Source organism: Dermacentor variabilis, chromosome 4, assembly GCF_050947875.1.
Source record: "Dermacentor variabilis isolate Ectoservices chromosome 4, ASM5094787v1, whole genome shotgun sequence".
Taxonomy (NCBI): Eukaryota; Metazoa; Arthropoda; class Arachnida; order Ixodida; family Ixodidae; genus Dermacentor; species Dermacentor variabilis.
In genome coordinates this window covers 141279172-141299512 of record NC_134571.1, presented here as the reverse complement: position 1 = coordinate 141299512, position 20341 = coordinate 141279172, and the positions used below count along the sequence as shown (strand labels likewise).

At 45.6% G+C, this 20341-nt stretch overlaps 2 protein-coding genes across 2 annotated transcripts in view; both read left to right on the top strand.

The window, feature by feature from the left end:
• The window catches only part of LOC142578369 (uncharacterized), a 144602-nt gene that overhangs the window by 77749 nt on the left and 46512 nt on the right, over positions 1 to 20341 (top strand). The gene's annotated exons all lie outside the window — the stretch shown is intronic.
• On the top strand, positions 12168 to 16213 carry LOC142577661 (sulfotransferase 2A6-like). The gene is made up of 2 exons (XM_075687132.1): positions 12168 to 12269; positions 15217 to 16213. The coding sequence occupies exon 2, from the start codon at positions 15239 to 15241 to the stop codon at positions 16211 to 16213; it is 975 nt and encodes a 324-aa protein (XP_075543247.1). The 5' UTR covers positions 12168 to 12269; positions 15217 to 15238.

Genomic DNA, 20341 nt, shown 5'->3' with positions numbered 1-20341 from the left:
TTTTGAATTGGTATAGACAATCAGGGGTTACGAAAGCGGTTTTCTCTTGGTCCTTTTCATCCATGTAAGTTCGCCAACAGCCAGACCGAAGATCTATTGATGAAAATTAGTTGGCACCGTGGAGACAATCGAGGGCGTTGTCAATGCAAGGCAAGGGGTAGACGTCTTTCTTGGTAGTGCAATTTATATGACGATAATCTACGCAGAAACGCCATGTGCCATCTTTATTTTTAGCAAGCACTACGGGCGACGCCCAAGGGCTCGACGGAAATTCAACAATTCCTTTGGCAAGCATCTTGTTCACTTCATTTTGAATAACCTTAGGCTCCGGAGCAGAAAGTCGATATGGCCAGTGATGAATAGGGCTGGCATCACCAGTATTTATGTGATGCTTAACAATTGAAGTCCTGACCAGTTGGCGATTGTTGAGGTGGAAGACGTCGTGGTAGGAAACCAAAAGGCGATAGAGAGCCGTGGCTTGTTCAGGCAACAGGTCCGCAGCAATCATGGGACTAAATGTTGCGTCAGGAGAAATAGCATCCTGTGGACATGATGAAGAATCTGAGCAGATGTCTACTGCAAACGTCGTGACGTGGTCATCTCCTATAACACGCAGCGTTGCGATCAATCTGCCTTGGGGTAGAACTTCCTTTGTCACGCCAAAATTGACGACGGGGAGGCCTATCCGTTTATTGGCGATGGTGACGACGGAGTGGGGCACAGTGATATTGTGCATCAAAAGGACATCTAGAACAGGTGCAGCGACGTAATCACTATCTGGCACAGGAAAAGATGATAGCAAATCGACGAAAGTCAAGGCTTTAGGCGGCAGGCGGACGAAGGCGGTCACACAAAAGGTGTTCGGCAGTTCGGCACGAATATGCGCGAGTAGAGGAAGTTCGAGGCAAAACTTCCCGGCAGCACAGTGGATCAAAGCTGAATGCGTCGTAAGAAAGTCGAGTCCAAGGATTAGGCCATCGGGACAATTGGTCAGTACTGTATAAAGAGGGAACGTGGCGGTCGCTGATACTTATGCGGAAAGAACATATTCCAGTGACGTCAACAATGCTGACATCGGCCATGCATACGGCTCGTGTAGTAGCAGGTGTGAGAACCTTCCTCGGTCGAGGACGGAGGTTACTAATCATTATGAATACCTGGGCTCCAGTATCTGTTAACGACGTCAAAGGGACACCATCGACGTGAACATCAAGTTCTGGCTCCTTGGGAATGTCAACGGAGGATTTCGACACGATGAAAATGTGGCACTACCCCCAGGATCTGCTTGGTCTAGTTTTCCGCCAGAGAGGGTCCATAATTAATCGGCGACGAATAGCGGCGTGGTTGGGGCGACGGCGACCGACGGCGCTGAGGTGACAGTGGGCGGGCAGGACGACTGTCATCTACAGATACGTCAGAGGTAGGAGGCATGCGGCGAGGCGAGTAACGGTGCGGGTCGCCATATGGGCAGGAGACGGGGGAAAAGAGCTCGAATACGGGGATGTCCAGGAAGTGCGGCGGTGGCGAGCGTCGTAGCCAACGCGGACGCAACGGAAGCAAATGGGCTTGTCTTCCGGAGTTCTCTACTGGGAAGGGTTGCGGTATCTGGGAGGGGAATACAGATAGCTCGGCGACGTAGCTTTCGGCACCAGTCGGGCGGCAGGGCGGGAGACAGAGCAGGGAGCAGGAAAACCTAAGTTTGCAAATTCTTGCCGCACAACTGCCTGAATGAGAGAGATCGCTGGGGCTTGTTGGTCAATGGTGGAGTCAAGTGGGCGTGGATGGAAAGGCGCAGGACTTCTACCCTCCAGCTCGCGGCGAACAATACGTGTGACGCATTCATTTGAGGGTGGTGAAGCGGTAAGGTCGGTGAAAAACGACGTCGCAGCCGTGTTAGGGAGCCGGGAGAACTGTGGAATGACGCGGCGGCTTTTGGTGAGTTCAAAGCGGCGACATTCCTTGACAATGATGTCGATGGTAGCCAAATTGTTGAACACCAACAAGTTGAACGCGTTGTCCGCGGTCCCTTTGAGTACGTGGCCGACTTTGTCAACCTCGGCCATTTTCTCGTCAACTTTCCGGCAAAGAGCGAGCACATCTTGAATGTGCGAGACATAGGATTCAGTAGAAGAGTGAACTCGGGTAGCAAGCCCTTTTGTAGCAGCCAGCTTCCCGCCGCTGGGATTTCCAATGAGGTCGCTGAGCTTCGCCTTGAAAGCATCCCAGCTAGAGACCTCGTCCTCGTGTGTCCGGAACCAAACACGAGGACTTCCGCCCAAGTAGAATAGGACATTCGCTAGCATAATGGTAGGGTCCCAGCAGTTGTTTCGGCTAACACGCCCATACAGGCTTAGCCAGTCCTCAACTTCGACATTATCTTCGCCGCAGAATATGCCAGGATTGCGGGGACTGGTAACCGTAACGTACGTTGTTGTCGGGGTCACAGGAGTAGACGCAGACGAGGTGTCCTCATCGGAAGCCATGGCGGCAAGCAGGACGGTGCGGCCGCTACGGAGCTCAGTGGCGAGGACGGGTAACGGCACTCTCCACCAAAATGTTACACGAACGAATACTATATGTGAAGTATATTTGCAAAGGATAACTGCAGCGCTGGCCAGTCCAGCCGTTAACTCGAGAGGGAGAGAGCGTTCGTCGTCTTCGGCGTGCCCGCATGCATCGTCCACAATAAACACGCCACATGCATGTATCAAGATATTTCCATAATCTTGTCGCATCCACCAATACTCTAAACGTCTCTTGCTTATCTCGACTGCTGACCGGTTGATGCTTCCGCCCACTTTAAATCCAAGTGCTTCTGGAAGGTGTACGTTACCTCCGGGCCTCCCAGAGTGAATGCCCTGGCATTCCATTAGGAAGTTCTAAGTGGTCTCCGGATGTTTGCTGCAGCATACACACGTCTCATCTTGTCGCGAATATTTGCCGCCGTATGTTTTTGTCTTTAGGCAACCAGCTCAAGCCTAAAATATCAACGCACTGCCCTTTGTGTTATCGTACAGTTTTCCCCTACTAAATTCTTTCTTGAAATTCTTGTATATGCCAATGTCCATGGTGTTATTTGTTCCCATTCTTTGCGCCCAATTCTCTGTCTCTGTTTCTTCCACTTTCTTTCTTGTGACTAAGTGTTGCCTATTTACACTTTCAATTACCCTGTGCTTGGATGCCAACTTTCGTGACCTCTTCTCCGGGTCCACGCTTTTTGGGTGCTTGTGCACAGATACTTGTGCACTTTAGCCACACATTTATTTTGATCCAAGTTCCTTCGTCTTCCTTTTAACTAAACTTGCTCTTGGGTTCTCAAGCTTCGAAAGAGGCCCACTCTATGTGACCCCGCGCTATTTGTAACTTTACCGTGGGCTTCCATATCCAATAGGCCTGCCGATCCTTTGTCAACTTCCAACCCCGATAACCCCGAGAAAATATCAGATTTCAAGCACATAATGGCATTTACGAATCTTAGCACTGGCATCATTACTCCTTTCAGGCCCGTACCCAGGATTTCTTTTCGGGATGGGAGGGGGGGGGGTCAATTCAAGGCAACTATTCTATGCAAACAGGGGGGTACCTTTATTAGTACAAATGTGAATAACGCCCGCCATTTGCTATAGAAACGCGCAAACTCACAAAAGAGAAATGAAATAAGGTGTATTCTACAGGTACGCCTGTGCGATACACCTCTCCTTTACTTGGCCAACAAAGAACCACATCTAATGGACTCGCGCAGGAAGAACACTGCCAAGAACAAGTAAAGAAGCGAAAGTGTATAATAAAGATTACTTTAGTAGAATAGAGCTCGAACAAAAAAAAACAGTCGGCAACAAAGGCACACGGACCGCGCGGAGTTGTGTTACTCCACTAGCCAATCACAGAAGCAAACAAAATCGTCGTCAGGCGACCTTTTCAAAATGGCGTCGTATTTGATACCTCCGGAGCGTCTGCTGTTCTTGAAGAGTCTTTTCATCAGTGAAAACAATGAGGTACGCAACAGACATGGACAAAATGTACGGAGTCTGAGCATTTCACTCTTCAAAAGTATGCGGGGCAGTTCATTTCACTTCTACACCCGTTTTACTCATGAAACTTCACTGCCAACTGAAGTGAAACTTCACAACAAATAGTTATAGCGAAGCAAGCATGTTATTTCAGTGCAATAAAGAATTAAGCATTCTCCATTCCGCTATAATAGGCGAGGAAAAAGGTATAAAATTACGCCCTAATAATTTTAGTTTATTTTAATTAATAATTGATTTCCGGTCTTGAATTCTGGTACAACCTTCACAGTGATCCAGTCCTTTAAAACAGAGACCCTAGAGATAGACTGCGTAAATATTACCTTTAGGGTTCGACTAGAAAAGGGATTAGTAGCCTTTACAATTTTGGCAGGTATATTATCATGTCCGGGAGCACATAATGCTTTAAGTTTGGTAGTTAGATTAAATATACCAATCGAAGTAACAGTGACAGGATGCATTTGGTAAATCCCGATCTCGGTACTTCAGGTTCATCGTTTGACTTGCGAGTAAAAACTGACGTGAAGTGCCTATTCATTACGCCTGAGCGTTCCCCATGAGAAACATGTGACCCATAAGGATTCGTTAAAGACATACTAGAAGAACGACTTTTTGGGTTTAGAATAGTCCAAAGTTTTAGTGGGTTAACGCGTACAAGATTTAACATGTCCTTAAGAAAAATTTTCTTTTTGGAGCGTTTTATGAGCTTAGTATATTCGTGTAGACATGCGAAATATTGTTTGCATTTATTTATCCAGGGTGACGTTTTTGTTGCGCGGTAAAGAGGGTAGTTTTTTTTTCGATAATCTTCTGAACATGTTTTAATATCAGGGCTTATTGGAATCACTTCGAATGCGGACAAGGGGTACGTGCTCATCTATTAAAGTTAGTATTCTTTGTTTTTAGAGCAACCAGTTTTAGTCAACTGATCTAGTTAGGGCCGACTGAGAAAAATGCTTACACAATTTTTCAAGTTCTGAATTATAGGCCAGCATATTAGCGTTTCGGTAGTCGCGAATGAACTTCTTGGACGGTTGGCGCACAAGAACATCAAGTGCTTAATTCTTTATTGCACTGAAATAACATGCTTGCTTCGCTACAACTATTTGTTAAGTTTGTATTTGTTGTGTGTTGTGATTGTATTGTTGAACAATACAATCCTGTGGTCCCTAATACCATCGACACAAGGCACTGAATGAACTGACTCTGGCTTGGAAACAACGAATAGTTCAAGTGTGTTATTACCGCGAGTTGGTGTGTTAACAGACTGGGTAAAATTGAACATTTGGATGAGATCAAGAAAGTCTTTAGGCAGCCGTGATGCTGCAGTTAAATTGTTCCAGTCAATATCAGGCAGGTTAAAGTCACGCAAAGAATGTATTCGGCACGAGGAAAGTGAGAAAACAGTTCCAGTAACACAGACTGCAGCTCTTCGAATAAAGAGGAATTGGATTCAAGTGGGCAGTAAATGGCTACTAGTGTAATTTTGATCGAGTCGTCGGACAGTTTAACGCAAATAATTTCGTGGTTACAATGAAACGTGAATATATAAAAAGGCAAGTTAAATTTTATGAAGAACAAAACACCATCACCTGTGCGCCCCCTTCTGCCAAGCCTGTAAGCGGTAAAACGTGGTTTATCGTGCAAAGGTTCATCGTTGGCTATTTGCGGATTAAGCCACGATTCGGTTATCACGGCTATATCAGTGCTACTGTCCTTGACGAAGTCTTCGACATCTTTTTTAGGCAGATAGCTGTGGCAATTTGTTAGCATGCAAGAAATGCTGAGATAACGTAGTGAAGTGACCAGTGTGGGCGTTGGCAAGGAAGGCAGAGAGCGTGCTGCAGCAAGAATATGCAATAGCTATGTCTCCAATTCAGTGGCTGAGTAAGTGTCGGCATTTTAGATAAACTGCTTCTTCTCAATGAGGAGCCTATCGAACCGGATTTTGAAGGAAACCTTTTTCTGTTGAGCCTACAAGTAAAATTTGCTTCTGGCCTGCCACACACACGCACAGTAGTCGTCGCGTATTGAAAACTTGGAACCCTTAAGTTTCGATACTGCGCAAGCTTAACAAATATGGAACGAATTCTACCGCTGTAGAAGCTGCCAACCCTATGCTCTCTTTCAATAGTGTTGGGTTCGAGTGGAACATCAACCCGCCGTGGTTGCTCAGTGGCTATGGTGTTAGGCTGCTGAGCACAAGGTCGCGGGATCGAATCCCGGCCACGGCGGCCGCATTTCGATGGGGGCGAAAACACCCGCGTACTTAGATTTAGGTGCACGTTAAAGAACCCCAGGTGGTCGAAATTTCCGGAGTCCTCCACTACGGCGTGCCTCATAATCAGAAAGTGGTTTTGGCACGTAAACCCCATAATTAAATTAATCGAGTGGAACATCAAGCTTTTCCTTGCAAAAAGAAAGTATGTGCGACTCGGACTGAGCCTACGTTTCACCTTTTGCGTCTTGTACCCCAAAAAACAGCAGGTTGCATCGACGGAGACGGTTCTCGATGTCGTCACATTTTTCCGTTAGTGCGTTAATTTCATATAAATGTTTGGAAATGTCGTCATTAGTCCCAGCATGAGATGCAGGTTCTCGCTTCCTATTAGCCTCGACATTTTTTCCCAGCGCGGCAACACGGCTGGAAGAGCGGCCAACAAGATTCTCTCTGTTACACTGAGCTAAGGAGGAGGAGGAGGAGATAAACTTTATTGAAAGGGGGAAGGGTAAAGAGGGACGTGGTTGAGGGTTAGGGCTCAAGTAAGGCCCTGGGCCTGCTTGGCCTTTGCCGCCCAGTCCACCAGTTCAAGTTGTCGGTCGACGTCCCCGGAACTGAGCCAGGCTGTCCAGTCAGTCTCGCTGCTGACGGGGGGATGAGAGAACGGGAGCGAGCTGAATGAATGAGACTGAGCTCTGTCAATGCAGTATTTTGGCTTGTTTCCAGACGTGACAGTGCATTGGCAATAGTCAAGAGTGGGTCTGGGGTTAAGTTCAATGTCTCCCGATAGCATCAACAGGAGTGAGGTAACATAAGCATTGATACAAAATGCACACACCGGTTGATGCAGAAACCGTCGCAATACAGTTGTGCGGTAAATAACTAACCTGCGTTAGAAAGCATGTGTTCCTAAGCCTTCAGATCCGTATATATATTTTCAATAAAGAACGAAGGGGCAGCGGTTGTCGCTCTGCAAGGGCGAAACCGCATCCGCCAGCTGGTACGTAGTACGCATACATGCCGACTGGCGCACAGCGAAAAGCAAGAGCGACGCACTTCGGCGTCGACGGTTACCGCTAAGCGTGTCCCGCCGGAAATTATCAAAGATAAGGGTTCATTTTCAAAGCAAAACGCAATTTCCACTGTGTCCTTGAAAAGGTAATTTATAACGCGATCCAGGACATCAGCAGACACTTACTTTTTAATACGCAAGCGTTCTTTGGCGAACTCCCTACTCCTGTCACGCGAAATGTGTAATGCCTTGTACCTCCTTTTTTTATGCTGTCTGTCCCAGAGGGACTAAACCGGAGTGCGAGAGGACAAATTTGAACATAATACACAGTACAAAATGCAAAGATGGGCACAAACTCAACTGAATATAAATGTACGCAGGGACGTTGGTGAGTACAATCCCTTGGCACAAAGCAAAACAACGGAACATGATAAAGGCTAAAAAACATCAGTTCACACAGGCAATACAATCCTAGTGCTCAGTCTCAGTAGCAAACAAAATATTTTCAGTATTATGGAGGTATTCGATCAATGTGGTAGATGAAACAGCGGAGTCTGGGAGACTGTTCAAATCTTTGTAAGTGCGGGGAAAATAATTGAACACAAACAAGTCGTTTCTTAGAACTGCTAATGGAATAAACTTACTGCGGCGATGTCTGGATGTTTCCTTAGTTTTGATTTTGAAATACTCTGATTTGTTTATCCTAATGTAGTTGTGGATAACAAGGTAAAGGAATTTCAATCTCTCATATCTAGTTCTTGCTTCAAGGGTTAGAGTTGAGCTTGTTCGCACAGCTGGGTTGGGGAGTAGATGTGGCAGTATTTATTAATTATAAATCTTCAGGCAAGGCGTTGAATTTTTTCATGCTTGAGGCAGTTGATTGCTGTGTAAGTGTTTCATACTTTTTTTTGCGTATTCTACTATAAGACTTACGAAAGATTTGTATGCGAGGCTCTTTACATCGGGAGTAGCACTGTGCATGGTGCGTGTCAGGCACCACAGTAATTTGGAAGCTTTGGAGACTACCATGTATATGGGTATTCCATCGTAGGTCCGATCTAAATGTTACTCCTACATATGTATATTGATTCACTCGTTCAAGCCTATGGCCATATAATTTGATAATTGTAATTAGGAATATTTGTCTTCCTAGCTTTGATCATTAACACCGACTTTTTAAGGTTTAACTCCATCTGCCATTCCTCACACCATTTTATCATTTTTTGAAGGCAGGAATTTAATTCACTCTGATCTTGGATTGAATTTTTTTACTGTAGATCACGTAATCATCAGCGAAGAGTCGTAATGGCACAGAAATGGTTTTTAGTATATCATTAACAAAGATAAAAAATTAAAGCGGACCTAACACACTACTTTGTGGTACCCCTGAGACGACGCGTAGGGTGCTAGACTGGTAACCACCAAATCAACTTATTATTCACGAGAAGAAAGGTACAAGTAGAACCATTTTGTTAGATTTTGATTTTTGAAAACAGTATTGAACTTATGTAACACTTTCGGGGGCGACACCTTATCAAATGCTTTCGCGAAATCCAGGCATATGATGCCTGTTTGACCGCGTGAATTTATTGTTTCAGCAAGATCGTGTACTATTTCTAACAGCTGGGAAACTGTAGAAAATCCCTTTCGAAATCCATGTTGGCGACAGCAAATAAGGTTATGTTAATTTAGCTAGCGCAGGAGATGTTTTGATATGGTGCGTTCAAGTAACTTGGAAGTTGTACTGGTGAAGAAAAATTGCTCTGTAATTGTTAACAGAAAGTTATTTCCCACTTTTGTGAACCAGTATGACTTTTGCTCGATTCCAAGCACCTGCAAAACATCCACTACTAATAGATGACTGAAATTTTTTTTCAGATATTTAGAAACCCATTCAGCGTACCAGTACAAAAACTCGTTTGGGATGCCATCCGGGCTCGGGTTCTTTTTTACGTCAACATGGAGTAAGTGGTCCAGAATACCTTGTTCATCAATTTCTAAATCGGGGTTATGCGGTCTTAGATTTTCATCAATAAAAAGGCGGTAATACATTGTCATGTGTGAACACGGATGAAAAATAAGAGAAAATTTTCAAACCGTTCTAACCCATTCTCTTCTTCGCCAACAAGGTGCATAACACATGACGTATTAATGTAACGCCAAAATTTACCAAGGTACTCACGAAGAAACTTCGTTAGTGCTACGTCATAAAACCTTTCTTTGGATTCCTTTAGCACGAGCTCCACTTGCCTGCTTATACGGTCAATGCGAAGATACTTTTCGGGGTCAGGGTTTAGTGAAGCCACCTTACTTTTACCTTTTAGTCTCCGTTTAAGGTGACGTATATCTCTAGTGATCCAATAATTTCTTTTATTAGTACGCTAAATTTTTTTTAAATAAACTTGGTAATGCACCATGCTGTCAGTTCAGAAAAGAAGTTGTATAATCGGTCTGTACCGGCACCTGAGTCGCAAAGTAGCATAATATCAAAGATCGAATACTGAAGACAGTCCATTAAGGGCAACGTCATCGGCAGCTCTAAAATTAGGGAAAGTTGTGTGGTAATGAGTATTCGTTGTCTCTGGTGATGCGTCTGACGACAACAAAACTGTCATGTGTTTCGACAATCCGTCGAGTACTTCGCACTCGCGGACGGGTGACTTTAGGCACTCGGATACAAAGACCAAATCGAGAATGGGTGATGTCGTAACACATATCCTTGTGTAGTCAGTTACAAGTTGAAATAACTTATGACGGATATGGTATGATCTAACAACTGTTCGCAACTTGTGTGTGCCAACTCTCGTGTGCCAGGCAATTTTGAAGGTCAGCCAATCCCAGGCAGATTAAAATCCCCAAGCAAGAGAATCTTACTGTCATGAGGTAGATATGCGTCCATAAAATATTGCAACTTTGCCAGAACGTCCACCGGTAATTTTGGGGCTCAGTAGGCTGCCCCAATGAAAACTGTGCGGCCATCTAAGTTTGTCTTTGTCCACAATGCTTCGATGCCATTTACGTCTGGCAAAGCAGAGAATGCTAGGGTATTTTTGCCATGTTCGCAATGCCCCTACGTTTTGTGTTCTCAATCTTTTCTGACTATCTAATAGTCGGGAAGAGTAATTTCGGCATCTAAATTATCCTATATTTTTCAATATTTATCCTATATTAACCAATATTTTTACGCATGAAGAAAACGAAGACCGCTCGTAACAATGTCAGGTTCATGTTCTAAGGCTATGCTTTCTAACTCAACCAATTTATTTATGATACTTCTGGCGTTCAGGTTTATAACCCATAAGTGTCGACACCGGGGCTTTTAAAGTCATTTGTTTCTGTCGGAATAGGTATGGCACCTGTACCTTGCATTAGTAGTTTCATTCCATGCATACAATCAGTCGCGTCACGCAGAGGAAATTACAGAACCCTTAAATGAAACAATTGCCCGGGAAAAATACGCGCGAGAGCCGAAGCCAACAGACTGCATCCAACTAAGTGGTGACGCACGTAGCGAGATGTTGAAACGCTGGGTATTATGCTGTCGCCTCATATCTCCTCGACACAGTATCTGACTGTAGTTGCATATTCTTTATATTGCTCCGTCCGTAAAAGCAAACCGCGCTACACCTGCGGCGTTTTCGTGTATCCCGAGTGGCTTCTACGCAAGAAACAAGAAAATTGGGACGACGTCCGAAGGGCACGTTTTGTCTTTGTAGTATTTTTAAATCGCAGTGCGAGTGAACAACAGCAATTCACGGAAAAGTACGTACTAACAGCGACCGAAGCCAACGTAAAAAAAATAAGCATCGATTTATCATCATCGCATCGTGACAAACGCACAAAAATCCAAGAACCTAATCTGACCTACGAGATTTTGTCTGCCTCGCTCGCGTGCCGGTGCTGACGGTACGTACCGCTTGCTCAATCCACAACGCCACTCGATTACTTGCTTGTTCGAGGCTTCTTGAACCAACATTTATAGTTAAAAAAATAGAATTAATAGACGTATTGATGAGCGACTGACGCCATCTCACAAAACAAACAGCGAAATGTCTCTCGTGGGTCTTTCAACAAATTCGACGAAAAATCGCAGTGACCGGTGCGATCCGTGCGACGGGCCACCAGCCGCTTGGTCGAAGCCGCAGAGGGAAGAGCGAAAATGAGCGCCTGCGACTGCGACTACCGTCGCGCGCGAGCGAAATCGCGCTTCCGGTGCAATGATAATCGTATCATGCAAAGCAGCCTTGACGCGACTCTCGACTTTCTCACGTACCGGCACGACATGCATTTTGGCTCCACTAGAATGCTCCGAGTGTTCTTAGTGAAGCGCGAGAGAGGAGTCCTGGCTGCGTAACTCGTTCCGACGGTGGCGATACTTTGTGTCGCTATATTGATTCAATGCAGAACGCATTATACCGCCAAATCGGGAGAAGGGCGCTGCCGAATTTTATTTGGAGTGTGCAAGTACTCGTCCAGTCAACACATTCCTTTGGTAGTGCCTCGAATTTCGAACCCTATCACCTATAATTGATCTTGTCTTGTCGCGCTTCGGTTGAGAGGTAATGCGACCCATTTGGTGAGAATTTATCCCCAGCTGCTCCCTACGCTGTCCCACGTGGTCCATGAGTAGGATAAGGATTGCAAGTGGAAAGGTAAATTCTTTTAAGCTCCCGTGGATACTTCTTTTGCCGCCTCCAACCTGAGCTGATGTGCGCTTCAATAATTTCCGCTGGAGTGGAAGATTCCCAAGCGGCGGAGGTTTGTAGGTAGGCGTGTTTGACTAAAACGTCCCTGAGGCAACAGCTGCGTGCCAAATAGAGTGACGTGCTGTTAGATAGCGGGATAAAATGAGGCACGGTAACAAAATTGCACTAGCAGTAGGTGTAACAACCGTCCATATCCGCAGCACACCACTTTTGTTTCCCAATATTCGGTGCTCTAGCGTGCATGCGATTGTACCTTTCAACCTTCCCGCAATAGCACATGCTCTTTTAGTCCAGCTATCACGGTAAGTGACTGCAATGCTCCCGCGTCAAACATTTGCGTAAAGAATGTGCATGCATTATTTATTGTGCTTCCTCACCACAGTAAGTTTTTCAACTCATTACGAAAGCACAATTCATTACATTTCGACGCAAAAAGATTTCATGCGTCATTAATAGACTGAAATATTAATAGACTGAAAGCTATTCAAGAAAAAGACAGCAGTTGCTTATGAAGTGTGTTTCTCGCCATCCAGTGCGAGAACACTCGGCGAAAACTTATTCATTCAAATTTCTGGCACAAACTGAGATGGACGTACTCGGACGCATTCCTTGGGTCAAAACATTGCTAGTGTCACAACAAGGCTGCGCCTTAGTTTTGTGCCGTGCACGCAACCCCAGTACATTTCTTACAGGTGTGCCATTGTTTTACTGTCTTCGTTCTGCACAATAGCCGAGCTCACGGCATCACTTCTACTGAGACCTTTTTATACTTCATTATTGCAGCTCTCCAAAACAGGCAAGACCATTCTACGACGAGTTGTTACTCTCTTCCATGACATACGCTTCGCCTCTTTGGTGGTACACATATCCCGCCTCAACACTTACATCAAAAACTACATCTACCCAGCGTACGCTACTTCTTTCGATCACAGGAGCTTCCAGAACTGCACGCATAGATTCATTATACGATGATAGGTGCACCTTACCTATACACATTCAATTAGGTCGTACAAATGCACAGTTCGCACTTTAGACATCAAGATCAATTACATCTTACGGGACCCAAACTTACGAAGCTTCAACCATACAATTGCCCTTAGATGCCTAGACAGGAAGCCCCAACCGAAAACACCCTTCTATTTCACACCTCTCAATATTCCACATGATTTCACTTCACTGCGCCACCCGTACACCATTGGTGCTAAGGGTGGAAGAGTGCTAAGAATCTCTGCGTGCGGACAGGCCGCCATTGGAATCTGAACCTGGCAGCGTTTAACACTAGAACGTTGCCTAATGAGGCGAGCCTAGCAGTGCTAATGGAGGAATTAGCGGGCAGTAAATGGGATATAATAGGGCTAAGTGAGGTTAGGAGGACAAAAGAAGCATTTGCAGTGCTAAAAAGCGGGCACGTCCTGTGCTATCGCGGCTCAGCGGAAAGACGAGAACTAGGAGTCGGATTCCTCATTAATAAGGATATAGTTCGTAACATACAGGAATTCTATAGCATTAACGAAAGGGTGGCAGGTCTTGCTGTGAAACTTAAGAAGAGGTACAAATTGAAGGTTTTGCAGGTCCACGCCCCTACATCCAGTCATGATGACCAGGAAGTCGAAAGCTTCTATGAGGACTTGGAATCGGTGATGGGTTAAGTGAAAACAAAATACACTATACAGATGGGCGACTTCAATGCCAAGGTAGGGAAGAAGCAGGTTGGAGACGAGTCAGTGGGGGAATATGGCATAGGTTCTAGGAATAGCCGGGGAGAGTTATTAGTAGAGTTTGCAGAACAGAATAATATGCGGAGAATGAATACCTTCTTCCGCAAGCGGGAAAGCCCAAAGTGGACGTGGAGGAGCCCGAATGGCGAGACTAGAAATGAAATAGCCTTTATACTTTGCGCTGACCCTGGCATCATACAAGATGTGGACGTGCTCGTCAAGGTGCGTTGACGTGACCATAGGATGGTAAGAATTCGAATTATCCTAGACTTGAGGAGGGAAAGGAAGAAACTGGCACATAAGAAACCGGTCAATGAGTTAGCGGTAAGTAGGAAAATAGACGAATTCCGGATCAAGCTACAGAACAGGTATTCGGCTTTAACTCAGGAGGAGGACTTTAGTGTTGAAACAATGAATGACAATCTTATGGGCATCATTAAGGAGTGTGCAATAAAAGTCGGTGGTAACTCCGTTAGACAGGATACCAGTAAGCTATCGCAGGAGACGAAAGATCTGATCAAGAAACGCCAATGTATGAAAGCCTCTAACCCTAGAGCTAGAATAGAACTGGCAGAACTTTCCAAATTAATCAACAAGCGTAAGACAGCTGACATAAGGAAGTATAATATGGATAGAATTGAACATGCCCTCAGGAACGGAGGAAGCCTAAAAGCAGTGCAGAAGAAACTAGCAATAGTCAAGAATCAGACACATGCGTTAAGAGAGAAAGCCGGCAATATCATTACTAATATGGATGAGATAGTTCAAGTGCCTGAGGAGTTCTATAGAGATTTATACATCACCAGTGGCACCCACGACGCTAATGGAAGAGAGAATTGTCTAGAGGAAATGGACATCCCACGAGTAACGCCGGAAGAAGTAAAGAAAGCCATGGGAGCAATGCAGAATGGGGAAGGCAGCTGGGTAGGATCAGGTAAAAGCAGATGTGTTGAAGGATGGTGGGCAGATTCTTCCAGGAAACTAGCCCCCCTGTATACGCAATCCCTCACGACCTCGAGCGTACCGGAATCTTGGAACAACGCAAACATAACCTTAATCCATAACAAATGGGACGCCAAAGACATGAAAAATTATAGGCCGATCAGCTTACTGTCCGTTGCCTACAAAGTATTTACTAAGGCAATCGCAAATGGAATCAGGAGGACCTTAGACTTCTGTCAACCAAAGGACTGTAAACCCCTGAAGGGTTACCTTTGCAGCAACATGCTACAGTCGAGTCGGTGAAAACTTCCCTTTTCATAAATGTTCCTTATCTTGCTTGTGAAAGTTTTTTGTGATAGTGATAGATGCCAGTGAAATTTCTTAAATATATTGTCTTTTGGTACACTCCACGTAAATTGCTATTTGCGGACACAAATTCACACAGGTCAAGGAGTCTGTCAGAGGGGATTCTTGAAAAAAAATCCGACAGAAGGTACTGTACACTTCATCGCGTAAGGGCATGAAATGAAGCCGGTGTTGTGACGGAAAGTGTCGTAATGAACATCATTATTTTGTTCATTTTTCGCAGCCACAGGGTGAAAATCAACCTCATGTCGACAACAAAGCCATTCGCTCAAAACATTGATGGTGTCCCAAGAGACCCGCATTGCGACCCTGAAGTCCTTAAAGGAGCATTGGAGTTCCGCGCACAAGAAGGAGATCTGGTCCTGCTTTCATTTCCCAAAACCGGAACGCACTGGGTCCTTTATATTGTGCAGCTTATTCTAAAAAAAGGCCAACCCATCACAAGTTACGATGAGTTCACACAAAACATGGTATATCTGGGGGTGTCACACCCTGACGACTTGAAACAAAGCCTGCCACTGCGTGTGATCTCATCGCATTATCCCTTGAGAAGTGAGTTAATGAGCAGCGAGGCAAAGTACATCTACGTGGCGCGGAACCCGTGGGACGTCTGCGTGTCATTCTACCACATGGCGACAAGTCTCAGCGCTTACCGCTTCCAACATGGCACATTCGACCAGTTCTTCGATGCTTTCCTGAGCGAGGACGTCGCAGGTTGCGGGAACTACTTCGATCACGTGGTTTCCGGATATGAGCTCAAGGACATACCCAACGTGTTTTTCGTGACATATGAGAACTTGACGAAAGACACCCGAGGCACTGTTCTGAAGCTTGCGCGCTTCTTGGGAGACAGCTATGCAGCAGATTTGGAAAAAGATAATCGGTTGCTTAATGAGTTGCTTGAACGATGCTCGGCCGATCACATGAAAGAGACGATGGTCGGGGACCTCAAGAAAAACTCAAATCCTAGTATCGACAAGCTGCTGCGGCGCCTTGACGAGAATTGCAAAGATGGACACAGCGGAGACAGAAAGAAGTACTGCCTCGTAAGAGAAGCCAAAGTGGGTGGGTGGAAGAAGTACTTTTCACGGGAACAGCTGCGGCGCTTGGAAGAAGCGATAAAGAAGGTGGAAGAAATATCGCAGGTGATGGAGCTTTGGAGTGATATACATCAAGAGGCCACTGCGGCGTTAACTGCGAAACAAGCAATAAAGGTGTGAGCATGAAAAGTTGTCAAGAAATGTCCGCCTTTTTCCTTTGTTTTTTTGAAGAATACTTTCAACCAATTTCATCTAAAAATGTCATTCTCTATCACTTCGAGGTGCAATCAGCAGTGCTGAAGATAAGTATCTCATTGTGTTCTTTATTCAGGAACATAAAGAGGCAACAGCCGCACCTGTTCAAGGTTGTCGATTGGAAGCCTCCGAGTTTACCAATGATGTGTATGGCAATGAATGTTTTCGTAGTCTGTGCTCATGGCAGCTTTTTGGTTTGACTGGCCCCGACGGAGGGAAGCCGTTCTATTGGCGCCTGCCCGTCTCAGTTGTTCAACAGAAAAAAAAAGAAATATATATATATATGTATGTATGTATGTATGTATGTATGTATGTATGTATGTATGTATGTATGTATGTATGTATGTATGTATGTATGTATGTATGTATGTATGTATGTATGTATGTATGTATGTATGTATGTATGTATGTATGTATGTATGTATGTATGTATGTATGTATGTATGTATGTACCCGAGCGGGGATACCCGAATCTATCGTCAAGTCAACGTAACTTCAAACTTCCGTGTTTTGCATGCAAAGTTTTGTGCTCCTGGTAAAACTCTGGACGACGCTCAAGCTTCGATTTTAAGAGTGGAACACGACAGCATTCAAAGATTCCTGGCTGCATTTTACGCTTTGCAGCAACTGCAGCTCATGCAACCCTAGTGTTTACCGCGAAACGCTGGCGGCGAACGCTGTGCATGAAGGCGAGCTTTCTGGTAGAAACGCGGCCTCTTCCGTGAGCCGATCTCCTGTTATTGTTTGACAAATTTAATATCTCAGTCTGAGAAGATCTAACATAAAAGGTATGCGCTGTCGGGTTTTTTTATGACATTTACTCGTTGGTTGTCATTACAAAATTCTGAGGAGTAATTTTGTATAGAATAAAAGGCAAGCTATGAGCAACCTTGGTGACAGAAGAGCGGTTGGGTATTGTTACGATTTACCTACGGGGGCTGGCGATCTGCGGGGAAGCGACCTCCGAACCCCTGCCTGCCCGCTGCGGCAACTCTCTGTGTAAGGACGACAATGCGCCTGGGCAACAGCCGTACGGCGCCGGTATGTCTAGACGTGGTCGCTGGACCAAGGATTGTTAGTGGATTCGCCGTCGCCGTCACGGTTTGTTTGGAGCGGAAGAACTCCTGAAAGATGTTTTGCGGTGCGGTTTCACGGGCCCCAGAAGCCGTCAGTTAGTGGACAGACGCGGTGGCCATTGACTGCGGGTTCAACTCTGGGGTCACGAGGCGCCTGCTCGGGGCAAGACCCCTGTCTGCGAGAAACCCTCTCGCCTCAGTGTGTTCAGTGAATCCTGTGCGGAAGTATGTGTGTAAACCCTCCCCCTCAAAGGCGGGTCGGCTATGATGACTTTAGGCGCTCCGATTGGTCGAAGGTTGAACGGCCGTTTTCCCTCACCTAAGGATCTAGGGAGGACAGAGTGTTTTAAGGAGCCGTTGCGGGGCTGCTGGGTGTGCATTCTTTTTCATTCATGCTAGACTGATTAACTGTAACGTTCTCCACCCTTCATGTAGATATCGTAAATAAATCCGATATTCCTCGTTCTCGATGAGAACAAGTCGTTCCCTTCAACAACGTCCTCAGCGTGGATGGCTTGGACGACGGCATGGGCCAGCTACCATCTAACTCGTGCCCGACCCCAACCCTTACAGTATGTGTAGTTCGAAATTCCTTTTTGTCGATACGATGCCCGACGCAGGACGCCGACGTCGTATTCTCTGCGACACAGGGGCCCTTAACGCTATCGCGTTAGTACTTCATTTAAGATATGTGAGACGTGATCATGCCATCCACTGTGTGTATTTATGAAACAAGACCGAAGTGATGTAATCTATCGCCTAAATATAGAAAACCTAATGTCTTCAAGGGAAGACAAACTTTTCACCAGGTAAAAAAAATTTGCGAGTGGCTCTGCTATCGCCAGTGGAGCCAGTAGAGACCAGTGAAGTTGGGGGAAATTAATGCTTCAGAAAAATCCATGCCGTCTTGGTTTCGGTTGGGAGGCACGGTATTTGAGGCTCCAGTAGCAACAGAAGCGACTGGTTGAGACGTCATATGCGTCGGTGTCGTGTGACAGACGCTGCGCCGACCCGACGAAGCGGCCACCGCCGCGCATTAGCTCTGATACACGTTAACTCTGACTCTGTGTACCTGGTAGCGTCTTGAAATCCGCCGACGCGAGCGCGCAGGTTTTTATCGGAGAGCAATGACGTCACACCACCTGTGTCCCCACCTCGCAGCTCCTTCTCCCCCGCTAGGCTCCACCCACCCTCGCCGCGTCGCTATGCTGCGCGATGCTATATTGATAGTCTGCTACACTCTCTCTCAGCTCTCTCTCCGCCAGCTTGGCGAAGCTGCGGACGTTAAGAGAAACCCAGCGAGGTTCTAACATCCCACTGTAAGAATAGAATTTTGCGCCCAGGTGCCCATGCGACACGTAATGCATGTAAATGAAGAGGCGCCAGACCGTAGCAAAACTATGATATGTGAGTGACTAGATGCAGTCAGAGAGAAGCACTACAGTAATGGATCGTTTGTTTCTACTACGGTTGGTACGCAAAACTATAGTTTGCAGACAACTACAATTACTACAAAGGATTGCGCCGTGCATGTCGGAGTGAAGTGCGGGAACCAAGAAAAGAAAGATCAATTCAGACGCAATGAAAATATTTTCTGTCTTTTTCTTCTCATTGAGAAGCAACTTCAAGAATTTCGCACTTTCACACGAAAGGCGATATATTGATTGCGATAGGAAATAAATAACTAAACTACACAAAGTAACCTCCCTACCATTGCAAAGAGCGCGACAACGGCACTCATATTAAGGAAACACACTATGCGGGCGCTGTGTTCCCTTAATCTTATACCCCTGTCAAGAGGGCAAGTTAAGTGCACTTAGGGGGAGTGCACTTTAGGACCTTGAGTCATACTTTAGGCAACGCGCTTCTTAACGGAAAAACAGAGTGCACTCGCAGTAAAAAAAAGATGGCGACAGACTAAGAGCGCGTTTTTAGAAGCTGTAAACTAACAAGAGAAAGCTTCTAAAAAGTGAGTTTTAATGACAATTATATATAAAAACAAACTTCATCTATTTGTCTCAACAAAAAAACTAAGATTTTTTATTATAAGTGCGTTGCAAGTCAATGCTGGCCAAGACGAATGCCTAGCCAATCCAGAACAACATGGGGGCGTGCGGCGAGGCGGCAGTTGATCCTGCTAGAACAGAACATGAGCGAGTTCTAGGCTACTATTTGTGCGCGAGAACCCGGCGTCAACGGCAAGAACAACTAGACGATGACCTTGTAGACGCAGAAGCAACTTTCAGGTACTTGGAAGATCAGCTTATGGCGAACAATTTGGCCATCCTGACCGTCCTGCCAGAGTATTGTCCTTTCACCCATCGGGAACGGAGGCTCTATGTGAGGAGTGACACATGGTTTGAGGACACTTTACCCAACCTCAGCGAATTTCATTTCAGACAAGCGCTACGTGTGTTTCCTTCCACCTTTCGGTACATAATGGAATCGTGCCGCCCGGTTTTTCAGCGGCAAACCACCAACATGATGACGCCGATCTCTGTGGAAAAACGTGTCGCAGTGGGGCTATACCGCTTGTGCTCTAGCGCCGAGGACAGAACGATTGCCCACCTCTTCGGAATAGGTCGCTCCACTCTGAATGTTCTACATCAAGAATTCTGTGTCGCCGTGATGGACCTGCTTGAAGGGGAATAGTTACAAATGATACATCCCAACAAAATTAGTGCCCACATGCGTGAATTCTACGACTTCACAGGCTTCCCGGAAGCCATCGACACCTTGGATGGCTGCCACTTTCCTGTCTGGCGGCCGAAAGAGCATGCCACGGACTATCATAATTACAAAGCCTGGTAGGTCCCTTCGTCTCTGGCAAACTAAATTTTGCAATTAGCGCGATTGTATATCATAATGACGCTGAAATTAATGGCAGTTATCTCCGAAGTTAAGGACTCATGCGGGATTCTATATCGTATATATACATATCAGGCATTGTATATGTAAAGATGCAAAAGTTGTCTAC